We start from the raw sequence: 26,903 nt of genomic DNA, 5'->3' as shown, positions 1-26,903 counted from the left end.
CCCATAACTCACAGATCCCATAACGCACAGATCCCATAACTCACACATCCCATACTTCACAGATCCCATAACTCACACATCCCATACTTCACAGATCCCATACTCCACAGGTCCCATAACTCACAGATTCCATACATCACAAGTCCCATAACTCACAGATCCCAGAACGCAAAGATCACATAACTCCCATAACTCACAGTTCCCATAACTCACAGTTCCCATAACTCACAGTTCCCATAACTCACAGATCCCATACCTCACAGGTTCCATACCTCACAGATCCCATACCTCACAGGTTCCATACCTCACAGATCCCATACCTCACAGATCCATAACTCACAGATCCCATACCTCACAGATCCCATAACTCCCAGGTCCCATAACTTCCAGGTCCCATAACTCCCAGGTCCCAGACCTCACAGGTCCCATACCTCACAGATCCCATAACTCCCAGGTCCCATAACTTCCAGGTCCCATAACTCCCAGGTCCCAGACCTCACAGGTCCCATACCTGACAGGTCCCATACCTCACAGGTCCCATACCTCACAGGTCCCATATCTCACAGGTCCCATACCTCACAGGTCCCATACCTCACAGGTCCCATACCTCACAGGTCCCATACCTCACAGACCCCATACCTCACGGGTCCCATACCTCACGGGTCCCATATCTCACGGGTCCCATACCTCACAGGTCCCATACCTCACAGGTCCCATACCTCACAGGTCCCATACATCACAGGTCCCATATCTCCCAGGTCCCATATCTCACAGGTCCCATATTTCCCAAGTCCCATACCTCCCAGGTCCCATACCTCCCAGATTCCATACCTCCCAGATTCCATACCTCACAGGTCCCATACCTCACAGGTCCCATAACTCACAGGTCCCATAACTCACAGGTCCCATAACTCACAGATCCCATACCTCAGAGGTCCCTTGACCTTAGGCTCCTTTCCTATTCTAACTGTTACCACATACAGTCTTACTCACCTCTCTGTCTACCCTCTCTGTTCAACCCAATATAAAATACACATGCAGAAGGCCCTTAAATCCTCCACCCTAAGCCCCCCACCCCCACCACCATCCCTCTGCAGTGCACTAAGGGCTTTCCTCCACCCTAAACCCTCCACCCCCACCCCACCACCATCCCTCTGCAGTGCACTAAGGGCTCTCCTCCACCCCCACCCCACCACCATCCCTCTGCAGTGCACTAAGGGCTCTCCTCCACCCTAAACCCTCCACCCCCACCCCCACCACCATCCCTCTGCAGTGCACTAAGGGCTTTCCTCCACCCTAAACCCTCCACCCCCACCCCACCACCATCCCTCTGCAGTGCACTAAGGTTCTTCCTCCACCCTAAACCCTCCACCCCCACCCCCACCATCATCCCTCTGCAGTGCACTAAGGGCTCTCCTCCACCCTAAACCCTCCACCCCCACCATCATCCCTCTGCAGTGCACTAAGGTTCCTCCTCCACCCTAAACCCTCCACCCCCACCCCCACCATCATCCCTCTGCAGTGCACTAAGGGCTCTCCTCCTCCCTAAGCCCCCCACCCCCACCACCATCCCTCTGCAGTGCACGAAGGGCTCTCCTCCTCCCTAAGTCCACCACCCCCACCACCATCCCTCTGCAGTGCACTAAGGGCTCTCCTCCTCCCTAAGCCCCCCACCCCCACCCCCACCACCATCCCTCTGCAGTGCACTAAGGGCTCTCCTCCTCCCTAAGCCCACCACCCCCACCCCCACCACCATCCCTCTGCAGTGCACTAAGGGCTCTCCTCCTCCCTAAGCCCCCCACCCCCACCCCACCACCATCCCTCTGCAGTGCACTAAGGGCTCTCCTCCACCCTAAGCCCACCACCCCCACCCCCACCACCATCCCTCTGCAGTGCACTAAGGTTCCTCCTCCACCCTAAGCCCCCCACCCCCACCACCATCCCTCTGCAGTGCACTAAGGGCTCTCCTCCTCCCTAAGCCCACCACCCCCACCACCATCCCTCTGCAGTGCACTAAGGTTCTTCCTCCACCCTAAACCCTCCACCCCCACCCCCACCATCATCCCTCTGCAGTGCACTAAGGGCTCTCCTCCTCCCTAAGCCCCCCACCACCATCCCTCTGCAGTGCACTAAGGGCTCTCCTCCACCCTAAGCCCCCCACCCCCACCATCATCCCTCTGCAGTGCACTAAGGGCTCTCCTCCTCCCTAAGCCCCCCACCACCATCCCTCTGCAGTGCACTAAGGTTCTTCCTCCACCCTAAACCCTCCACCCCCACCCCCACCATCATCCCTCTGCAGTGCACTAAGGGCTCTCCTCCACCCTAAACCCTCCACCCCCACCACCATGCCTCTGCAGTGCACTAAGGGCTCTCCTCCACCCTAAACCCTCCACCCCCACCACCATCCCTCTGCAGTGCACTAAGGGCTCTCCTCCACCCTAAGCCCCCCACCACCATCCCTCTGCAGTGCACGAAGGGCTCTCCTCCTCCCTAAGCCCACCACCCCCACCACCATCCCTCTGCAGTGCACTAAGGGCTCTCCTCCTCCCTAAGCCCCCCACCCCCACCACCATCCCTCTGCAGTGCACTAAGGGCTCTCCTCCTCCCTAAACCCTCCACCCCCACCCCACCACCATCCCTCTGCAGTGCACTAAGGGCTCTCCTCCTCCCTAAACCCTCCACCCCCACCCCACCACCATCCCTCTGCAGTGCACTAAGGGCTCTCCTCCTCCCTAAGCCCCCCACCCCCACCCCACCACCATCCCTCTGCAGTGCACTAAGGGCTCTCCTCCACCCTAAGCCCACCACCCCCACCCCCACCACCATCCCTCTGCAGTGCACTAAGGTTCCTCCTCCACCCTAAGCCCCCCACCCCCACCACCATCCCTCTGCAGTGCACTAAGGGCTCTCCTCCTCCCTAAGCCCCCCACCACCATCCCTCTGCAGTGCACTAAGGGCTCTCCTCCACCCTAAGCCCCCCACCCCCACCACCATCCCTCTGCAGTGCACTAAGGTTCTTCCTCCACCCTAAACCCTCCACCCCCACCCCCACCATCATCCCTCTGCAGTGCACTAAGGGCTCTCCTCCTCCCTAAGCCCCCCACCACCATCCCTCTGCAGTGCACTAAGGTTCTTCCTCCACCCTAAACCCTCCACCCCCACCCCCACCATCATCCCTCTGCAGTGCACTAAGGGCTCTCCTCCACCCTAAACCCTCCACCCCCACCATCATCCCTCTGCAGTGCACTAAGGGCTCTCCTCCTCCCTAAGCCCCCCACCCCCACCACCATGCCTCTGCAGTGCACTAAGGGCTCTCCTCCTCCCTAAGCCCCCCACCCCCACCATCATCCCTCTGCAGTGCACTAAGGGCTCTCCTCCTCCCTAAGCCCCCCACCCCCACCATCATCCCTCTGCAGTGCACTAAGGGCTCTCCTCCTCCCTAAGCCCCCCACCACCATGCCTCTGCAGTGCACTAAGGTTCCTCCTCCTCCCTAAGCCCTATGATCACCACTAGCCCCTCCTCGTTTTGTTTCAATGGTTCTTCTCCATTTCAGTTCCATTCTAATTTGTTTAAAAACGTTCTATCCTCCGGCAGCAGTGCTTGAGAGTGACTCCTCTAGTACTGTAGTGCTAGATGAATCAAAGTCTCCATCCTTACAGTGGTTGTCAAAGCCTTGCTCGGTGTGCTTCGGGTCACCCTCTCACAAATGAAGGGCTCCTGAGTGGCGCAGCGGTTGAATGCACTATATCTCAGTGCTAGAGGCGTCACTACAGACACCCTGGTTCAAATCCAGGCTGTATCACAACTGATTTGCAGTCCAATAGGGCAGTGCACAATTGGCCCAGCGTCATCCGGGTTTGGCCGGTGTAGGCCATCATTGTAATTAAGAATTTGTTCTTAACTGACTTGCCTAGTTAAATAAAGGTTAAATAAAAAAATAAGCAGGAGGCAATCTAAGAATGCCAGGCCCATTAGAAAGCTATGTGTTATTAGCAGGTAAATGACAGTAGAGAGAAGTCTCTTTCTCTCTGTATGCCCCCCCCCCCCCCCTCTCTTTTTCTGTGGCTAGGGACCGGACAGAGCTCTGGGAACAAACTGTATACTACATGAGTCATCAGTGATAAAGCAGGGTACCTGTAAGAGGAGAAGAGTGGAGTTACATTTGGTGGAGTTAATAGGGGTTAAGAGGGGTTAGGAGGGGTTAGGAGGAGTTAGAAGGGGTTAGGAGAAGTTAGAAGGGGTTAGGAGGAGTTAGGAGGAGTTAGAAGGGGTTAGGAGGAGTTAGAAGGGGTTAGGAGGAGTTAGGAGGAGTTAGAAGGGGTTAGGAGGAGTTAGAAGGGGTTAGGAGGAGTTAGAAGGGGTTAGGAGGAGTTAGGAGGAGTTAGGAGGGTCTAGGAGGGTCTAGGAGGGGCTAGGAGGTGTTAGGAGGAGATATAAGGGGTTAGGAGGAGTTAGGAGGGGTTAGGAGGAGTTAGGAGGGGCAAGGAGGGGCAAGGAGGAGTTAGGAGGGGCTAGGAGGGGCAAGGAGGAGTTAGGAGGGGTTCGGAGGGGTTCGGAGGGGCTAGGAGGGGCTAGGAGGAGTTAGGAGGAGTTAGAAGGGGTTAGGAGGGGCTAGGAGGAGTTAGGAGGAGTTAGGAGGGGTTAGGAGGGGCTAGGAGGGGCTAGGAGGAGTTAGAAGGGGTTAGGAGGGGCTAGGAGGAGTTAGGAGGAGTTAGGAGGAGTTAGGAGGGGTTAGGAGGGGCTAGGAGGGGCTAGGAGGGGTTAGGAGGAGTTAGGAGGAGTTAGAAGGGGTTAGGAGGAGTTATGAGGGGCTAGGAGTTAGGAGGAGTTAGGAGGGGCTAGGAGGAGTTAGGAGGGCTTAGGATGTGTGTATGTGTGTGTTTATCAAGCTGACATAAACCCAATGCCCTGGTTGTCGGTCTGTTGAACAGCAGTAGACTTCCAGGTCCCTATAGAGGAGAGACTTTGAAGACCACAGAGTGACCGTTCCGTGACCGGGGACATGGTTGCCCTGTCACAATTGTCAGTGAGAGGAGAGGAGACCCCACACCTGCCTGATTGACAGGCTGGGACAGAGGAGACTAGGAGGAGAACTGTGTCAGAGTAGCAGTCTGTGAGAGAACAGGGTGTCAATGAGAGTGTGTGGCTGAGAGTGTGGGTGACAAAGTGTTGTGGATGTGATGGATGACTGGTGTGGGCCGAGGAGGGTGAAGATGATTTATTTGGAAGAGATTTTTGCCCTTTTTGAAAAGACTGTACAGGCAAATACTGCCCACACACACACACACACACACACACACACACACACACACACACACACACACACACACACACACACACACACACACACACACACACACACACACACACACACACACACACACACGCAGGTGCGCGTAACGATGGTGTGGTGTCAGGAAAATAACCTCACACTCAACGTCAACAAAACAAAGGAGATGATCGTGGACTTCAGGAAAGAGCAGAGGGAGCACCCCCTATCCACATCGACGGGACAGTAGTGGAGAAGGTGGAAAGTTCCTCAGCGTACACATCACGGACAAACTGAAATGGTCCACCCACACAGACAGCCTGGTGAAGAACCTCTTCAACCTCTGGAGGCTGAAGAAATTTGGCTTGTCACCGAAAACACTCACAAACTTTTACAGATGCACAATCAAGAGCTTCCTGTCAGGCTGTATCACCGCCTGATATGGCAACTGCTCCGCCCACAACCGTAAGGCTCTCCAGAGGGTAGTGAGGTCTGCACAACGCATCACCGGGGGCAAACTACCTGCCCTCCAGGACACCTACAGCACCCAATGTCACAGGAAGGCCAAAAAGATCATCAAGGACAACAACCACCCGAGCCACTGCCTGTTCACCCCGCTATCATCCAGAAGGCAAGGTCAGTACAGGTGCATCAAAGCTGGGACCGAGAGACTAAAAAACAGCTTCTATCTCAAGGCCATCAGACTGTTAAACAGCCATCAGTAACATAGTGTGGCTGCTGCCAACATACTGACTAAAATCTCTAGCCACTTTAATAATAAAAAAATTGAATGTAATAAATGTATCACTAGTCACTTTAAACAATGCCACTTTATATAATGTTTACATACCCTACATTACTCATCACATATGTATATACTGTACTCTATACCATCTACTGCATCTTGCCTATGCCGTTCGGCCATCGCTCATCCATATATTTATATGTACATATTCTTATTCATTCCTTTACATTTGTGTGTATAAGGTAGTTGTTGTGAAATTGTTAGATTACTTGTTAGATTTTACTGCAAGGTCGGAACTAGAAGCACAAGCATTTCGCTACTCTCGCATTAATATCTGCTAACCATGTGTATGTATCCAATAACATTTGATTTGCTTTGACTCTCTTTTAGAGTTAAGCAAGATAGAGTGGAGATGGCCTGTTTGCTACGTCCCACATATAATAAGCCAGAAACACATCCACAACACTTTGTCACCCACACACTCTCAGCCACACAGGGGAGCCTGGAGATCCGGCTGAGCCAGGGGAGCCTGCTGATCAGGCTGAGGCATGTAAACCTGTAGTGGCTCCCCGACCCAACGTCATTCCACCTGACACAAAAAAAACTAAAAACACTTCCTGATGCTTCCCTTAGGTGAGCACGATGTGCTCTGAGAGTCAAGTACAGAGAGTGAGTGTTTTAATAAAGAAACACAACATAATACAAAATAAGAAACACGGACAACGCACAGAACTGACACAGAAACAGAAACAATAACGCCTGGGGAAGGAACCAAAGGGAGTGACATATATAAGGAAGGTAATCATGTGAGTGATGACGGTGACAGGTGTGCGCCATCACGAGCAGCCTGGTGACCTAGAGGCCGGAGAGGGAGCACACGTGACAACACGTTCCTGCCTTATTCCCTCATCAATCTACACACAATACCGCATAATGAAAAAGCAAAAACTGATTTTTAGAAATTTTTGCAATTTTTTAAAAATAAATAATAATAATATCACATTTACATAAGCAGTCAGACCCTTTACTCAGTACTTTGTTGAAGCAGTGATTACAGCCTTGAGTCTTCTTGGGTATGAAACTACAAGTTTGGCACACCTGTATTTGGGGATTTTTTCCCCCATTCTTCTCTGCAGATCCTCTCAGGCTCTGTCAGGTTGGATTGGGAGCGTTGCAGCACAGCTATTTTCAGGTCTCTCTAGAGATATTCGATCAGGTTAAAGTCCGGGCTCTGGCTGGGCCACTCAAGGACATTCAGAGTCCCGAAGCCACTCATGCGTTGTCTTGGCTGTGTGCTTAGGGTCATTGTCCTGTTGGAAGGGGAACCTTCGCCCCAGTCTGAGGGCATAGGCCCACCCACTTGGGAGCATGGTTGGTTGCACGTGGTCTGCGGTTGTCAGGCCGGTTGGATATACTGCCAAATTCTCTAAAATGATGTTGGAGCCGACATATAGTAGAAAAATGAACATTCAATTCTTTGGCAACAGCTCTGGTGGATATTCCTGCTGTCAGCATGCCAATTGCTTGCTCCCTCAAAACATCTGCGGCATTGTGTTATGTGGCAAAACTATACATTTTAGAGTGGCTTTTTATTGTCCCCAGCACAAGGTGCACCTTTGTAAGGATCATGCTGTTTAATCAGCTTCTTGATATGCCACACCTGTCAGGTGGATGGATTATCTTGGTAAAGGAGAAATGTTCACTAACAAGGATGTAAACAAATGCTGCTTTTATTTCAGCTCATGAAACATGGGAGCAACACTTTACATGTTGCGTTTATATTTTAGTTCAGTAATACATGTAATGCATCTCTCAGATAGACAGACACTTCAGAACAAGCTTACTTTATTATTTTTTCTTGACTATCTGTTTATCCATGTATTATGCTGTTATTCAATGCATTTCTATGGGCTAATAGCAGTAAAGAAAATAATTTTTCAATTTTTTTTATATACCTTCAGGGGGTCCTAAAATTCCAAATCAAATAGCTACAGTTGAAGTCCGAAGTTTACATACACTTAGGTTGGAGTCATTAAAACTCGTTTTTCAACCACCAATTTCTTGTTAACAAACTATAGTTTATGCAAGTCGGTTAGGACATCTACTTTGTGCATGACACAAGTCATTTTTCCAACAATTGTTTATAGACAGATTATTTCACTTATAATTCACTGTATCACAATTCCAGTGGGTCAGAAGTTTACATACACTTGGTTGAGTGTGCCTTTAAACAGCTTAGAAAATTCCAGAAAATGATGTCATGGCTTTAGAAGCTTCTGATAGGCTAATTGACATAATTTGAGTCAATTGGAGGTGTACTTGTGGATGTATTTCAAGGCCTACCCTCAAACTCAGTGCCTCTTTGCTTGACATCATGGGAAAATCAAAAGAAATCAGCCAAGACCTCAGAAAAAGAATTGTAGACCTCCACAAGTCTGGTTCATCCTTGGGAGCAATTTCCAAATGCCTGAAGGTACCACGTTCATCTGTACAAACAATAGTACGCAAGTATAAACACCATGGGACCTCGCAGCCGTCATACTGCTCAGAAAGGAGACCCGTTCTGTCTCCTAGAGATGAACGTACTTTGGTGCAAAAAGTGCAAATCAATCCCAGAACAACAGCAAAGGACGTTGTGAAGATGCTGGAGGAAACAGGTACAAAAGTATCTATATCCACAGTAAAACGAGTCCTATATCGACATAACCTGAAAGGCTGCTCAGCAAGGAAGAAACCACTGCTCCAAAACTGCCATAAAAAAAACAGACTACGGTTTGCAACTGCACATGGGGACAAAGATTGTACTTTTTGGAGAAATGTCCTCTGGTCTGATGAAACAAAAATAGAACTGTTTGGCCATAATGACCATCGTTATGTTTGGAGGAAAAGGGGGGAGGCTTGCAAGCCGAAGAGCACCATCCCAACCGTGAAGCACGGGAGTGGCACGGGGGTGCTTTGCTGCAGGAGGGACTGGTGCACTTCACAAAATAGATGGGATCATGAGGTAGGAAAATTATGTGGATATATTGAAGCAACATCTCAAGACATCAGTCATGAAGTTAAAGCTTGGCTGCAAAAGGGTCTTCCAAATGGACAATGACCCCAAGCATACTTCCAAGTTGTGGTAAAATGGCTTAAAGACAACCAGGTCAAGGTATTGAAGTGGCCATCACAAAGCCCTGACCTCAATCCTATACAACATTTGTGGGCAGAACTGAAAAAGCGTGTGCTAGCCAGGAGGCCTACAAATCTGACTCAGTTACACCAGCTCTGTCAGGAGGAATGGGACGAATTTTACCCAAGTTATTGTGGGAAGCTTGTGGAAGGCTACCCGAAACGTTTGACCCAAGTTAAACAATTTAAAGGCAATGCTACCAAATAGTAATTGAGTGTATGTAAACTTCTGACCCACTGGGAATGTGATGAAAGGAATAAAAGCTGAAATAAATCATTCTCTCTAGTATTATTATGAAATGTCACATTCTTAAAATAAAGTAGTGATCCTAACTGACCTAAGGCAGGGAATTTTTACTATGATTAAATTTCAGGAATTGTGAAAAACTGAGTTTAAATGTACTTGGCTAAGGTGTATGTAAACTTCCGACTTCAACTGTACATGATCCTTGGTATGACCATCTTAAAACATTTTCGTATGTTAACTTCGTGCAACAACAGGGTAATCAAATTAAGATCCTACACCTGTATGTGTCCAATCCCAGACATTGGTGATGTTAGCTCAGTAAGACTGAGGTAAATGACTTGCCAGAGACATGGAGCATATGACAGTGTGCATGAGCGTGTGTGTATACTGTAGATAGTCTATAGAGGACCATGTGGCACGGCTGTGAAGGTCTGAGCACATATCCTGCTCTCTCTTTCTCGCGGTGCGTGTGTCTGTCTGTGTGTCTGCCTGTGTGTCTGTCTTTATGCGTGTGTGCACTGATCTTTGTTTAAGTAACAAGACTGATTCACTATGACATATCTGTTCCTGATGCGTACACACACACACACACACACACACACACACACACACACACACACACACACACACACACACACACACACACACACACACACACACACACACACACACACACACACACACAATGACTGCTTAGGAAAGTTTCTTGGCCAGTTTCATAAACAGTGGAAAGAGCTGTGCAGATGACATCACAGAGGGGTTCTGTGCCGTCGAGTAGCATAGGAGTCGACAGACCATGACAGACACAGAAAGATGTGGATAATAAACACTACACCCACACACACACACACACACACGTGCACTTTACACACATGTCCACAGTAGCTGGCCTTTTATGTGATTATGATGTTGAAGAGGCAGAAGTAACCTTAACCTGAGGGGGAGATAAAATGCCAGAGTCTCAATTATATCATAGAGGGCATGGTGGGGGTGATGGGTCTCTCTGTAAATGGGTTAGTCTTTATGTCAACACTGGACATGGACAATGGACCAGGGAGGGAGGGAGGGAGGGAGGGAGGGAGGGGTCACTGGCTCATTGGAAGTGCAGAGCTGAGGCCACTATTGATTAACTTCAACCAAAGGCTCTCTGGACCCTCTCACTATAAATGAATATTAGCGGGTGACATAGGGAAAGCTATTGCACATTGGCCAGCTGTATGTTTGGAGATAGTGTTTTATTTACCTAATCCCCTTTAACCCTTTATCATTGGACGAGTACAACAGAGTGGGAGAAAGAGAGAGAGAGAGTTTTTACCTGTTAAACCATAGTGAACTTATGTAGATGTCTCTGTATGTTTGTGTGTATGACTGTGCACCCTGCTGGGGATGGTGCTGGTGTCCGTTGTGAGGGTTTGGTTTCCCTCTCAGCTGCTTGACACCCAGCTAAATGACAGTCCCTACTTTCTGTACTATAAATAAAGCTCTCAGAGTCAGATCAGTACATTACACACACATGCACGCAGGCACACACACTTGATTGTGCAGAAGGTGAATGAACATAACAGCTTGATGTGTATATGTGTGTGCATCTCTCTCTCTTTGTCACTTATTCTCTCTCTCTTGCTTTGCAAACATCACTCACTCACTCACTGGAGTGACATATGTGTGTTCAATGTCCCTCCCTCATTCCCTTCCTTAGGGCGTTGAATTGGTAGACTGGTAAGGAGGAGAGGAAGGTCATTTATTTCCATAGAGTATGGCTAATGTATTCTGATGGCCTATCGACCTCCTCCACAGCTCTGCTCCTCAGGCTGGGGGGACTGACCGACGAGTGGGAGTGGAGGAGAGGAAATGTGGGGTGAGAGGATGGGGGATAAGCAACAAATGACTCATGAGTCATGACTGAACTCTTATGAGAGCAGCTGTGTTATTGTGTGGAGAATCTCTACTATATGCGATTCAGTCCAGTTCAGTCCTGCCTTGTCTTACCGTTCCATCCAGCTGAACAGTGACTGGTGGTGATCTGGAAGCATGTTATGCCAGTTGGTCTGCATTAGCTACTAGGCTGGCATCTAAATGTTGTATGACAGGACTCAGGGCCTACAGGGGTGAGAAGGTCTGGTGCATTATTTAACTCATCCCTTCTACTGATTGGCTGACATACAGTAAGTACCAGGATGTATGGCTCCTTGTCCTATTACAGTGGGCTTAAATTGACTCATTTCAAGACAGGAGCATTACTAACTCCCTTCTTCACTCCATCCATCTATCCATCTCTCTTTTCACCAATCCTCCCTCCCTCCCAATCGTATTTCCCTCCCTCCCTCCCTCCCTTCCTTCCTCCATCCTTCTCTCTTTCCTTCTCTCCCTCCCTCTGTCCCTGTTAGTTGTATTGATGGACAGTAACTGTAAAGTAATAATAGCTGTCAGGAGACATCTACTGGTGCTTACTGGAAACCAGCCTGCACTTCATGAGGAAGAAACTGCTCTGTCACTGGAAACCAGCCTGCACTTCATGAGGAAGAAACTGCTCTGTCACTGGAAACCAGCCTGCACTTCATGAGGAAGAAACTGCTCTGTCACTGGAAACCAGCCTGCACTTCATGAGGAAGAAACTGCTCTGTCACTGGAAACCAGCCTGCACTTCATGAGGAAGAAACTGCTCTGTCACTGGAAACCAGCCTGCACTTCATGAGGAAGAAACTGCTCTGTCACTGGAAACCAGCCTGCACTTCATGAGGAAGAAACTGCTCTGTCACTGGAAACCAGCCTGCACTTCATGAGGAAGTAACTGCTCTGTCACTGGAAACCAGCCTGCACTTCATGAGGAAGAAACTGCTCTGTCACTGGAAACCAGCCTGCACTTCATGAGGAAGTAACTGCTCTGTCATTGCGTCAGTACTGAGAAGACTAGTGCTTTTTTAATGTTTGTGTGTGTGTTTATTTGTCTGAGTCTGAGAGAGAAAGCCAGGTGGAGTAGGAGTAGCAGTAACGTACTGTATTACATCTATCATAGCTCAGGTGGATTCTGTGAAAGCCAGCCACTTTGATAATGGTCTGAAAAGAGCCCTTTCAGAAGCTGCTGATTTCTCTCTCTCTCTCTCTCTCTCTCTCTCTCTCTCTCTCTCTCACACACTCTCACTCTCACACTCACACTCACACTCACACTCACACTCACACACACACATATTCTCTTTGGAGTTCTGAGCCAGGCTATCTCTCACTTCTGTAATGCTTTCTCTTTGGAATTCTGGCTCAGAACACCAAAGACAGTGAGAATAAGAGAGAGAGACAGAGAGATATCAGCAGATTCTGAAAGGGCTCTTTTCAGACCATTATCAAAGTGGCTGGCTTTCACAGAACACCTGATCTATGATAGATGTAATACAGTATGGTACTGCTACTCCACTCTGAGCTATGATAGATGTAATACAGTATGGTACTGCTACTCCACCTGATCTATGATAGATGTAATACATGTCACGTCCTGACCAGTAAAAGGGGTCATTTGTCATTGTAGTTGGTCAGGGCGTGGCAGGGGGTGTTGTTTTTGTGTGTTTTGGGGTTGGTTTGTTTCATAGTGGATTTGTTCTAGTTTTCATTTTCTATGTTCATTTTCTATGTGTGGCCGAGTATGGTTTCCAATCAGAGGCAGGTGTCTTTCGTTGTCTCTGATTGGAAGCCATACTTAGGCAGCCTGTTTTTTCCTGTGGGTTGTGGGTGGTTGTTTTTCGTATAGTCTATGCTACCTTACGGAACTGTCATGTGTCATTTTGTTATTTTTGTTTAAGTGTTCACTTTATTACATTAATAAAAGAAGATGAGCACTCAACACGCTGCGCTTTGGTCCCCTTTCATCGACCGTTGTGACAATACAGTACGGTACTGTTACTCCACCTGAGCCTCCACCTGAACTATGATAGATGTAATACAGTACGGTACTGCTACTCCACCTGAGCCTCCACCTGAACTATGATAGATGTAATACAGTACGGTACTGCTACTCCACCTGAGCCTCCACCTGAACTATGATAGATGTAATACAGTACGGTACTGCTACTCCACCTGAGCCTCCACCTGAACTACGATAGATGTAATACAGTACGGTACTGCTACTCCACCTGATCTATGATAGATGTAATACAGTACGGTACTGCTACTCCACCTGAGCCTCCACCTGAACTATGATAGATGTAATACAGTACGGTACTGCTACTCCACCTGAGCCTCCACCTGAACTATGATAAATGTAATACAGTATGGTACTGCTACTCCACCTGAGCTATGATAGATGTAATACAGTATGGTACTGCTACTCCACCTGAGCCTCCACCTAAACTATGATAGATGTAATACAGTACGGTACTGCTACTCCACCTGAGCCTCCACCTGAACTATGATAGATGTAATACAGTACGGTACTGCTACTCCACCTGAGCCTCCACCTGAGCTATGATAGATGTAATACAGTACGGTACTGCTACTCCACCTGAGCCTCCACCTGAACTATGATAGATGTAATACAGTATGGTACTGCTACTCCACCTGAGCTATGATAGATGTAATACAGTACGGTACTGCTACTCCACCTGAGCCTCCACCTGAGCTATGATAGATGTAATATAGTATGGTACTGCTACTCCACCTGAGCTATGATAGATGTAACACAGTATGGTACTGCTACTCCACCGTTATATGATTGATGTAATACAGTATGTTACTGCTACTCCACCTGAGCTATGATAGATGTAACACAGTATGGTACTGCTACTCCACTCTGAGAGAGAGCTTTGGGAATGTGTCAGAGTTGGATGTGAGTTGGAGCTCATCTTGTGAGAGTATACTGCCAGTCTCTGTGGAGGCATGACAAGGTTGTTGCTTTATTCCGTACACACTGCGCTAATTGTGATGGGATTAAGAGAGTGTTGGGAATGCATCGTGCAAGGTTTATGTGTTGTTATGTACTTGTTTTTACTGTTGTCAGTTTGCTTGTTTGTTTGTAGCCCTGTGCTGTTGAGAGTGAGATCTGTGTAACGTGTGTGTATAACGTGTGTGTGTTTTCTGTGTTTCAGCTAGCCCAGGATGAGGGCAGCCCGGTGCGAGGGTTCGGGGTGGTGGAGTATGAGAGTGCAGAGCAGGCGGAGGCTATACTGATAGAGATGGACAGAACACTGGTGGGAGGACAGGAGATCTGTCTCTCTCTCTGCACCCCCGGAACCTCAGGCAGGAGCACATTGGCAGCGCTCATCGCTGCTCAGGGTGTGGTAAGTAACTTGTCTAGAAGTTCAAATCACATGCACGCACGGACACACACTCACATACATACACACACACACAAGCATGGCCACTTGCGCACACACACACACAATACTGTATGTTTACTGCAAATCTGGATAAACAATAGTGCTGAGTGATTAACCAAAAGTTATTTAAACAATCATTGGCCAATGTTGGTTCAATTATTTTAATTCCATTTCGTTCGTTTTTTTTCTGTGAACTCAATGCGCACATTGTGCAGTTTCTGTAGAGATATCAGATCAAGCCTGAACTGTGCAATGTAGTAGAGTGTTGTAATTTCCAACAGGACAATATTCTACATAGTTTAGCGCAGAAAACGTGGTAATTAACTACAATGACCATAATCCATTGCACGACTACTTGTCCGGTTTGTGTTTCTTGTACACCTGCTACATAAAAGAGAGAGAAGAATACACAATTGAGGGATAGAGAGCAGTTGCTTCGCGAGGTTTCTCTACCTGAAAATACATGATCTAAGTGATTGTTGTTATTCAGCAGTCATAAACAGTCTCTATAGAGATGCGATGAGGACTTGGAATGAAATAAAGTCATCAAATGTAATATACACAACAACTGAAATATTTAATTCAAGTAATGTGAATAAATGATGGTTATTAAGTGATAAGTAGTCATGAGCAGTCACTACCATCATGGGACTTTTAGTAATAGTTTTAGTCTGTGATGTTACAGCATTCAACCCACAGAATACTCAGTGCATTTAATGTTTAGAAAAATTATCGAACCTGAACCCAAACTGACCTCAAAAAGCACTAATCACTCAGCTTTAATAAACTGACAGATTTATAAAGTTCAATGATATACAAATGAATGCATATAAAAATCACCACTCCAATGCTTCCCACATGTAACGGCCGTCGTATGAAGTGGACCAAGGCGCAGCGGGTTGAGTGCTCATTTTAACTTTATTTGAGACACGTAACAAAAACAAGAAAACGAACGGACGACAAACAGTCTTGCAGGCTACACACAGCTATGCAAAAACAACTTCCCACACTTCCCATTACAAACACACCCCTATACATAGGACCTTCAATCAGAGGCAACGAGGAACAGCTGCCTCCAATTGAAGGCCAATCCCAATTAACTAAACATAGAACTAAACACCCTAGATCTAACATAGAAATACACTAACCTAGAACATAACCCACAAACCCCAGAACACTCTAAACAAACACCCCTCTACATAACACATAACCCAACAAACCCCAAACCACATAAAACAAACACCCCCTGCCACGTCCTGACCAAACTACAATAACAAATAACCCCTTTACTGGTCAGGACGTGACACCACAGTTGTGTCAAGTTGGCTGGATGTCCTTTGGGTGGTGGACCATTCTTGATACACACAGGAAACTGTTGAGCGTGAAAACCCAGGAGCGTTGCAATTCTTGACACACTCAAACCGGTGCGCCTGGCACCTACTACCTTACCTTCAAAGGCACTTAAATCTTTTGTCTTGCCTATTCACCCTCTGAATGACACACATACACAATCCATGTCTCAGTTGCCTCAAGGCTTAAAAATCCTTCTTTAACCTGTCTCTTCCCCTTCATCTACACTGATTGAAGTGCATTTAACAAGTGACATCATTAAGGGATCATAGCTTTCACCTGGATTCACCTGGTCAGTCTATGATATGGAAAGAGCAGGTGTTCGTAATGTTTTGTACAATCAGTGTATTATTAAAGCAATAAGGCCCAAGGGGGTGTGGAATATGGCCAATATACCACGGCTAAGAGCTGTTCTTTGCACAACACAACACGGAATACCTGTATACAGCCCTTAGTCATGGTATATAGGCCATATACCGCAAACCCCCGAGGTGACTTACTGCTGTTATAAACTGGTTACAAATGTAATTAGAATAGTAAAAATAAATGTTTTGTCATACCCATGGTACACGGCCTCATACACCACAGCTTTCAGCCAATCAGCATTCAGGACTTGAACCACCCAGTTTATAAAGGGAAATAATGCACACTCTAGAATGCCCTTCAAACTAATCAGAAATGAGTATTCAACAATGCCATGGTATACTGACAATTGAAACATAAATCTGCATACTGTATACATGCCTACATATCACCTCCCGCTCCTTCTTCCTCTCGTACTGTGGTGCTGTCTGGCAGAAACAATAACAGTGGAAGTTATTTTAAGAGTTGTCCTAATGTAGCCCTGCCTCACAATGAGCCCACTCACTCCTCTGTTTGCTTCTGACAGAAATCAACCCTGCTGTGCTCACTGCCCCTGACACACCATGCCTACACACATACAAAAACTGACATGCACACAAACAGACACACACACTACTGTAATGTACTCAAACACATGCACAGTCAAAGTCATCCACACACACATACACAACCATTGAAGTCTACACGAACACTTAAATACGTGCACACACAGTACTTTGAGCACCTCACCTCTACCCCACTCACTCTCTAATTTCTACCTTTTGAGACGAAAAGATGGCAGGAGGAACTGTCAATCTGTCAACACCTCAGCATCAACTTGGTCATACCAGATGACTGTGGACAGTATAATGTATAGTACTCTAGTACATCCCAGGTATATTATCAGACGACCCCTGTGTCTCAGAGATAGTATTCTGGTACATCCCAGGTATATTATCAGACAACCCCTGTGTCTCAGAGATAGTACTGTGGTACATCCCAGGTATATTATCAGATGATCCCTGTGTCTCAGAGATAGTTTTAATAGTGCACTTAGAGACTGAATACTTTAAATACTCAGACAGTGAATAGGTTGAGTAGTTCTTAGAAAAAGTATTTCCTAGAAAGTGAAGAGCACATAGAGATCCTATTTAATTCTGTAGAGGAGCATGCACCAGGCTCTTTCTGTTGAGTATATTACAAAATGAGATTCAGACAGAAACAATAGCAACATAAGAACCCTGGAAGGAGAGGAGAGGAGGAGGAGGAGAGCCGCTGTGCTCAGCAGAGGACTACTCCTGTCATTTCTTCAGTTTGTGAAACTGAGTGTGAACACAGTCGCAGATGGACCTCCCCCCTCCTATTTTCTTCTCTCCATCCCTCCCTCCCTCTCTCGCCTTCCCTTTCTCCCTGGTGTGATGGTGTGGGAGCCTGGTTTTCTCGTGCTTGAGGGAACCAACCAGCAACCAACCAAACAGACTGATGCATACTGACATTTTCTCAAGGAGAGGGAGAGAATAAGAGACAGACAGAGAGAATGAGAGAGAGAGATACATATATATAGAGAGAAATAGAGGGAGAGAGAGAGGAAGTGAGAGAGAAATATATATAGAGAGAGGGAGGGAGAAAGAGAGCGGAAGAGAGTGAGAAATATAGAGAGAGGGGGGGAGATGATGATAAATATAGAGAGGGAGACAGAGAGAAATATATATATATATATATAGAGAGAGAGAGAAATATATATAGGGAGAGAGGGGGGAGAGGACGACAGAGAGAGGAAGAGAGAGGGGGGAGACAGATATATAGATATACAGTGCCTTGCGAAAGTATTCGGCCCCCTTGAACATTTCGACCTTTTGCCACATTTCAGGCTTCAAACATAAAGATATAAAACTGTAATTTTTTGTGAAGAATCAACAACAAGTGGGACACAATTATGAAGTGGAACGAAATTTATTGGATATTTCAAACTTTTTTAACAAATAAAAAATTGAAAAATTGGCTGTGCAAAATTATTCAGCCCCCTTAAGTTAATACTTTGTAGCGCCACCTTTTGCTGCGATTACAGCTGTAAGTCGCTTGGGGTATGTCTCTATCAGTTTTGCACATCGAGAGACTGAACTTTTTGCCCATTCCTCCTTGCAAAACAGCTCGAGCTCAGTGAGGTTGGATGGAGAGCGTTTGTGAACAGCAGTTTTCAGTTCTTTCCACAGATTCTCGATTGGATTCAGGTCTGGACTTTGACTTGGCCATTCTAACACCTGGATATGTTTATTTGTGAACCATTCCATTGTAGATTTTGCTTTATGTTTTGGATCATTGTCTTGTTGGAAGACAAATCTCCGTCCAGACAGTGGGGATGGTGTGTTCAGGGTGATGAGCTGTGTTGCTTTTACGCCAAACATAACGTTTTGCATTGTTGCCAAAAAGTTTGATTTTGGTTTCATCTGACCAGAGCACCTTCTTCCACATGTTTGGTGTGTCTCCCAGGTGGCTAGTGGCAAACTTTAAACGACACTTTTTTATGGATATCTTTAAGAAATGGCTTTCTTCTTGCCACTCTTCCATAAAGGCCAGATTTGTGCAGTATACGACTGATTGTTGTCCTATGGACAGAGTCTCCCACCTCAGCTGTAGATCTCTGCAGTTCATCCAGAGTGATCATGGGCCTCTTGGCTGCATCTCTGATCAGTCTTCTCCTTGTATGAGCTGAAAGTTTAGAGGGACGGCCGGGTCTTCGTAGATTTGCAGTGGTCTGATACTCCTTCCATTTCAATATTATCGCTTGCAGAGTGCTCCTTGGGATGTTTAAAGCTTGGGAAATCTTTTTGTATCCAAATCCGGCTTTAAACTTCTCCACAACAGTATCTCGGACCTGCCTGGTGTGTTCCTTGTTCTTCATGATGCTCTCTGCGCTTTAAACGGACCTCTGAGACTATCACAGAGCAGGTGCATTTATACGGAGACTTGATTACACACAGGTGGATTCTATTTATCATCATTAGTCATTTAGGTCAACATTGGATCATTCAGAGATCCTCACTGAACTTCTGGAGAGAGTTTGCTGCACTGAAAGTAAAGGGGCTGAATAATTTTGCACGCCCAATTTTTCTGTTTTTTATTTGTTAAAAAAGTTTGAAATATCCAATAAATTTCGTTCCACTTCATGATTGTGTCCCACTTGTTGTTGATTCTTCACATAAAATTACAGTTTTATATCTTTATGTTTGAAGCCTGAAATGTGGCAAAAGGTTGAAAAGTTCAAGGGGGCCGAATACTTTCGCAAGGCACTGTATATAGTTGAAGTCGGAAGTTTACATACACCTAGGTTGGAGTCATTAAAACTTGTTTTTCAACCACTCCACAAATTTCTTGTTAACAAACTACGGTGTTGGCAAGTCGGTTAGGACATCTACTTTGTGCATGACACAAGTAATTTTTCCAACAATTGTTTACAGACAGATTATTTCACTTATAATTCACTATCACAATTCTAGTGGGTCAGAAGTTTACATATACTAAGTTGACTGTGCCTTAAACAGCTTGGAAAATTCCAGAAAATTATGTCATGGCTTTAGAAGCTTCTGATAGGCTAATTGACATCATTTGAGTCAATTGGAGGTGTACTTGTGGATGTATTTCAAGGCATACCTTCAAACTCAGTGCCTCTTTGCTTGACATCATGGGAAAATCAAAAGAAATCAGCCAAGACATCAGAAAAAAAATTGTAGACCGCCACAAGTCTGGTTCATCCTTGGGATGTCACGTCCTGACCAGTGAGAAGGGTCATTTTTCCATAGTAGAATGGTCAGGGCGTGGCAGGGGGGTTGTTTTGTGTGTTTTGGGGTTTGTTTGTTTCTGGGGGAATGTGTTCTAGTTTGCATTTTCTATGTTTCGTTTTCCAGGTTTGGCCGAGTATGGTTTCCAATCAGAGGCAGGTGTCTTTCGTTGTCTCTGATTGGAAGCCATACTTAGGCAGCCCGTTTTCCTTTGGGTTTTGTGGGTGGTTGTTTTCCGTATAGTCTATGCACCTTACGGAACTGTTTGTCGTTTGGTTATTTTGTTTAAGTGTTCTCTCAAAATAAATGAAGATGGGCACTATACACGCTGCGCCTTGGTCAAATCCTTTCGACGCATGTGAAAGAACCACCTACCAAAGGAAGACCAAGCAGCGTGGGAGGAGGAGCAGGACCGAGCACTATGGCTTGGAGTCATGGACCTCGGAGGAAATCCTGGATGGGGCAGGAAAAAGTGCGCCGGCTCAACGCATCTGGCCGCCAGTGCATCTCCTCGGCCCAGTTTATCCTGCGCCTGCTCTACGCACGGCAGCCCTCATTCCCCAGCACAGCCCTGTGCCAGCGCTTCGCCCGTGCCGGCTACAGTGACCATCCAGCCAGGACGGGGTGAGCCAGCCCTGAGCTCCAGACCTCCGGTGCGCCTCCACGGCCCAGTGTGCCCTGTGCCTGCTCTGCGCACCCAATCTCCTGTGCGTCTCCCCAGTCTGGTGAGACCGGTTCCAGCTCCCCGTAGGAAGCCTCCAGGGATGATCCAGTGATGATCCATGGCCCGGAGCCTGTAGGGATGATCCATGGCACGAAGCCTCCAGTGATGATCCATGGCCCGGAGCCTGTAGGGATGATCCATGGCACGAAGCCTCCAGTGATGATCCATGGCCCGGAGCCTGTAGGGATGATCCATGGCACAAAGCCTCCAGTGATGATCCAAGGCACAGAACCTACGGCGACGCCCCTCAGCCCGGAGCCTCCGGCGACGCCTCTCAGCCCGAGGCCTCCGGCGACGCCTCTCAGCCCGGGGCCTCCGGCGACGGTCTGCAGCCCAGGGCCTCCGGCTACGGTCTGCAGCCCAGAGTCTTCGGCGACGGTCTGCAGCCCAGAGCAGCCCCAAAACATAACCAAACCTCCTCCATGTCTCACCGTAGGTATGGTGTTTTTTTCTTTGAAAGCTTAATTTTTTCTTCTGTGAACATAGAGCTGATGTGACTTGCCAAAAAGCTCCAGTTTTGACTCATCTGTCCAAATGACATTCTCCCAGAAGTATTGTGGCTTGTCAATGTGCATTTTAGCAAATTCCAGTCTGGCTTTTTCATGTTTTTCTTTCAGAAGTGGAGTCCTCCTGGGTCTTCTTCCATGGAGCCCACTGTCGCTCAAAAAGCGATCGGTGGCGCGATCAGAAACTGATGTACCTTCACCTTGGAGTTCAGCTTGTATCTCTTTGGCAGTTATCCTTGGTTCTTTTTCTACCATTCACACTATCCTGTTCAATCTGGGGTCGATTTTCATCTTGTGGCCGTGCCCAGGGAGGTTGGCTCCAGTTCCATGGACCTTAAACTTCTTAATAATATTTGTAACTGTTGTCACAGGAACATCAAGCTGCTTGAAGATGGTCTTGTAGCCTTTACCTTTACCATGCTTGTCTATTATTTTCTCCTCAGACAAATCTATCCTTTGCTTTCTCTGGTCCATGTTCAGTGTGGTGCACACAATGATACCAAACAGCACAGTGACTACTTTTGTCCATTTAAATAGGCGGAATGACTGATTACAAGATTGGAGACGTGTGATACTAATTAAAGAAACAAATTAGTTTGAAATATCACTATAATCCAATTATTTATTATATTTTCTAAGGGGTACCAACAAATGTGTCCAGGCCATTATAGAATATCTTTGTAGAATAAGCAATAATTTATTTCTTTTCACAGCTTCTTTGCTTTATTCTATGACATACCAAAGGCATGCAAGTATACATGATAAAAATAGCATTTAATTTCATCACTTTTCAGGAGGAATGAAGCATTATTTAAATGAGCTGTAAGGGTACCAACAAATTTGAGCATGTCTGTATATAGAGAGAGAGGGAGAGAGAAAGAGGAAAAGAGAGCGAGAAATATAGAGAAGTGGGAGAGAGGGAGACAGAGAGATAAATATATAGAGAGAAGGAAACATAGAGAGTGGGGGAGAGAGAGAAGGAGACAGAGAGAGGACGAGAGAAATATAGAGGGAGAAAGAGAGAGGGATAGAGAGAAATATAGAGTGAGAGAGAAATATACAATTTATATATATAGAGAGAGAGAGGAAGAGAGGAAGAGAGAAAGAGAATTCCACTCCTCCCTATGAAAGATGCAATCAGTGACAGATCACACTGTGCCTCGCTCAATACCCAACTAACATAGACTCTGTATAATACACACTCTCACTGACAGGCTAAAACACACAACACACACTCTCAATCAGAGGCAGTAATAGACACTGTACTCACTCAGCTGAACATGGCTCAAGGCTAGGGGAAATATCATCTGTTTATTGCTATTGTGAATGTGTACTCTGTGAGCCTGTGTATGTGGCTCTGTGATGAGAAGCTCAACCCTGCACTTACACACTGAGCAAAAATAGAAACGAAACATGCAACAATTTCAAAGATTTTACAGAGTTACAGTTCATATAAGAAAATCAGTCAATTGAAATACATTCATTAGGCCATAATCTATGTATTTCACATGACTGGGAATACAGATATGCATCTGTTGGTCACAGATGCCTTTTAAAAAAAAGTTGGGGTGTGGATCAGAAAACCAGTCAGTATCAGGTGTGACCACAATTTGCCTCATGCAGCGCGACACATCTCCTTCGCATAGAGTTGATCAGGCTGTTGATTGTGGCCTGTGGAATGTTGACCCACTCCTATTCAATGGCTATGCGAAGTTTCTGGATATTGGCAGGAACTGGAACACGCTGTCATACACGTAGATCCAGAGCATCCCAAACATGCTCAATGGGTGATATGTCTGGTGAGTATGCAGGCCATGGAGTATGTAGCTTCCAGGAATTGTGTACAGATCCTTGCAGCATGGGGTCGTGCATTATCATGCTAAAATATGAGGTGATGACGGCAGATGAATGGCACGACAATGGGCCTCAGGATCTCGTCACCGTATCTCTGTGCATTCAAATTGCAATCGATCAAATGTAATTGTGTTCGTTGTCTGTAGTTTATGCCTGCCATACCATAAACCCACCGCCACCATGGAGAACTCTGTTCACAACGTTAACATCAGCAAACCGCTCGCCCACACAACGCCATACACAGTACTGTTAAAACCGGGATTCATCCAGGAAGAGCACACTTCTCCAGCGTGCCAGTGTTCATCGAAGGTGACAATTTGCCCACTGAAGTCGGTTACGACACCAAACTGCAATTAGGTCAAGACCTTGGTGAGGACGACGAGCATGCAGATGAGCTTACTGAGACACTTTCTGACAGTTTGTGCAGAAATTCTTCGGATGTGCAAGCCCACAGTTTCATCAGCTGTCCGGGTGGCTGGTCTCAGATGATCGAGCAGGTGAAGAAGCCGAACGTGAAAGTCCTGGGCTGGCGTGGTTACACATGGTCTGCGGTTGTGAGGCTGGTTGGACGTACTGCCAAATTCTCTAAAATGATGTTGGAGGGGGCTTATGGTAGAGAAAGGCAACAGCTCTGGTGGACATTCCTGCAGTCAGCATGCCAGTTGCACGCTCCCTCAAAACTTGAGACATCTGTGGCTTTGTTTATTGTGACAAAACTGCACATTTAGAGTGGCCATTTATGGTCCCCAGCACAAGGGGCACCTGTGTAATGATCGTGCTGTTTAATCAGCTTCTTGATATGCCACACCTGTCAGGTGGATGGATTATCTTGGCAAAGGAGAAATGCTCAGTAACAGGGATGTTAACAAATGTGTGCCCATCGAGGAATGGACTCTACAAGGTGTTGAAAGCGTTCCACTGGGATGCTGGCCCATGTTGACGCCAATGCTTCCCACAGTTGTGTCAAGTTGGCTGGATGTCCTTTGGGTGGTGGACCATTCTTGGTACTCATGGGAAACTGTTGAGCATGAAAAACCCAGCAACTTTACAGTTCTTGACACAAACCGGTGCGCCTGCCACCTACTACCATACCCCATTCAAAGGCACTTAAATATTTTGTCTTGCCCATTCCCCAGAATGGCACACGTACACAATCCATGTCTCAATTGTCTCAGGGCTTAAAAATCATTCTTTAACCTGTCTCTTCCCCTTCATCTTGTCAGGGTGTTGGGTGCGTACTGGTACCGAAGTCAGGTGCAAGAGAGCAGAGAGTTGTGAACAGGCGCACACTTTATTGACGCAGGAGAAAACAGCAGATGGACGCAACTGCGTCAAAACCTCCAGCCACAACAGCAAAAGTGCAGAGCGCAAAACACAGTTACAAAAGCTAATGATACCAAATAAACATACTACGTGCAGTAACACGGATCATTAAACATCAGCCTGGCGCCTAACCTCAAACACATAACACGAAACAATTTCACACAAAGACATGGGGGGAACAGAGGAATAAATACATGCAGTGTGATTGGGAATGTAAACCAGGTGTGCAGGGAACAAGACAAAACAAATGGAACAATGAAAAATGGAGCGGCGATGGCTAGAAAGCCGGTGACGTCGACCGCCAAACGCCGCCGGAACAAGGAGAGGAGCCAACTTCGGCGGAAGTCGTGACAGTACCCCCCCCCTGAGCCGCGCGCCGACACCGGCCTCGGGGATGACCCGGAGGGCGAGGCGCAGGGCGATCCGGCCGGCGACGGTGGAACTCCCGTAGCAGTTCAGGGTCCAACACATCCGCCACCGGAACCCAGTACCATACCCCTCCCACTCCACGAGGTACTGAAGGCCCCCCGCCCGACGCCTCGAATCCAGGATGGAACAAACGGAGTACGCCGGGGCCCCCTCGATGTCCAGAGCGGGCGGAGGAACCTCCCGCACCTCAGATTCCTGGAGTGGACCAACCACCACCGGCCTGAGGAGAGACACATGGAACGAGGGGTTAATGCGGTAATCGGGGGGAAGTTGTAACCTCTAACATACCTCGTTCACTCTCCTCAGGACTTTCAATGGCCCCACAAATCGCGGGCCCAGCTTCCGGCAGGGCAGGCGGAGGGGCAGGTTTCGGGTTGAGAGCCAGACCCGGTCTGAGCGAGTTCTGGGCCATCTCTGCCCAGGGCACGAACGCTGCCCACTCCCCCGGCCGGTCCTGGCAATAGGACCTCAGAAACCAACCCACATCCTGGTTTACTCTCTCCACTTGCCCGTTACTCTCGGAGTGAAAACCTGAGGTAAGGCTGACCGAGACCCCAAGGCGTTCCATGAACGCATGATCTGCGTGTGTAGCGGAGTATATCAGAATGTCATCGATATACACCACTACGCCCTGCCCGTGCAGGTCCCTGAAAATCTCATTTACAAAGGATTGGAAGACTGATGGAGCATTCATCAATCCGTATGGCATGACGAGGTACTCATAATGCCCTGAGGTGGTACTAAACGACGTCTTCCACTCGTCTCCCTCCCGGATATGCACCAGGTTGTACTCGCTCCTGAGATCCAGTTTAGTGAAGAAGCACGCCCCATGCATTGACTCAATCGCCGTGGCGATGAGAGGTAGCAGGTAACTATACCTCACCATGATTTGATTGAGACCTCGATAGTCAATGCACGGGTGCAGACCTCCCTCCTTCACAAAAAAGAAACTCGAGGAGGCGGGTGAAGTGGAGGACCGAATGTACACCTGACGCAGGGATTCAGAGACATATGTCTCCATAGCCGCCGTCTCCGCTTGCGACAGGGGATACACGTGACCCCTGGGAAGTGCAGCGTCTACCAGATTTATCGCACAATCCCCCCTGTCGATGGGGTGGTAATTGAGTTGCCTTCTTTTTACAAAAGGCGAGAGCCAAATCGACATATTCTGGGGGGATGCGCACGGTGGAGACCTGGTCTGGACTTTCCACCATGGTAGCACCAACGGAAACACCTACACACCTCCCCGAGCACTCTCGTGACCAACCCATGAAAGCCCTCTGTTGCCATGAAATGGTGGGGTCATGATGAGCTAACCAGGGAAGGCCTAGCACCACAGGAAACGCAGGAGAGTCAATGAGAAAGAGACTGATTTTCTCCTCATGACCCCCCTGCGTCACCATGGCCAGGGAGATGGTGGCTTCCCTGATTAGCCCAGACCCTAATGGTCAACTGTCCAGAGTGTGTACCGGGAAAGGTCTAACCACAGGAATAATGGGGATCCCTAAACTAAGGGCTAACGCTCTGTCGATGAAATTCCCAGCTGCGCCTGAATTGACGAGCGCCTTATGCTGGGAATGCGGGGAAAACTCAGGAAAACAAACAGGTACAAACAGGTGGACAACAGAAGACTCTGGATGAGAGTGGTGCAGACTCACCTGGGGTGAAGCCAGAGTGCCCTGCCTGCTGCCTCGACTCCCAGAAGGACCAATCCGGCACCGACCGGCAGTGTGCCCTCTGCGGCCACAGATGGTGCACGTGAAGACTCCTCCAGCCTCCCTAAGCGCATCCCCTCCCAGCTCCATGGGCACCAGAGCGGGGGTGCTGGAAGATGGAACCGACAGTGGCATCTCTGGA

General features: G+C 47.5%; 1 protein-coding gene across 2 annotated transcripts in view; it reads left to right on the top strand.

Annotated features, from left to right (window-relative positions):
* raver2 (ribonucleoprotein, PTB-binding 2) overlaps positions 1-26,903 on the top strand; it is a 230,687-nt gene that overhangs the window by 66,857 nt on the left and 136,927 nt on the right. For both annotated transcript variants that reach the window (XM_014123424.3, XM_014123423.3), the window contains exon 4: positions 14,509-14,700. In XM_014123424.3, coding sequence (XP_013978899.3) covers positions 14,509-14,700 — 192 coding nt within the window. The remainder of the gene's footprint in view (positions 1-14,508; positions 14,701-26,903) is intronic.

Source organism: Salmo salar, chromosome 10, assembly GCF_965601325.2.
Source record: "Salmo salar chromosome 10, fSalSal1, whole genome shotgun sequence".
Classification (NCBI taxonomy): domain Eukaryota; kingdom Metazoa; phylum Chordata; class Actinopteri; order Salmoniformes; family Salmonidae; genus Salmo; species Salmo salar.
Note: the sequence above shows the minus strand (reverse complement) of the source record. Positions and strands in the feature narration are given on the sequence as shown.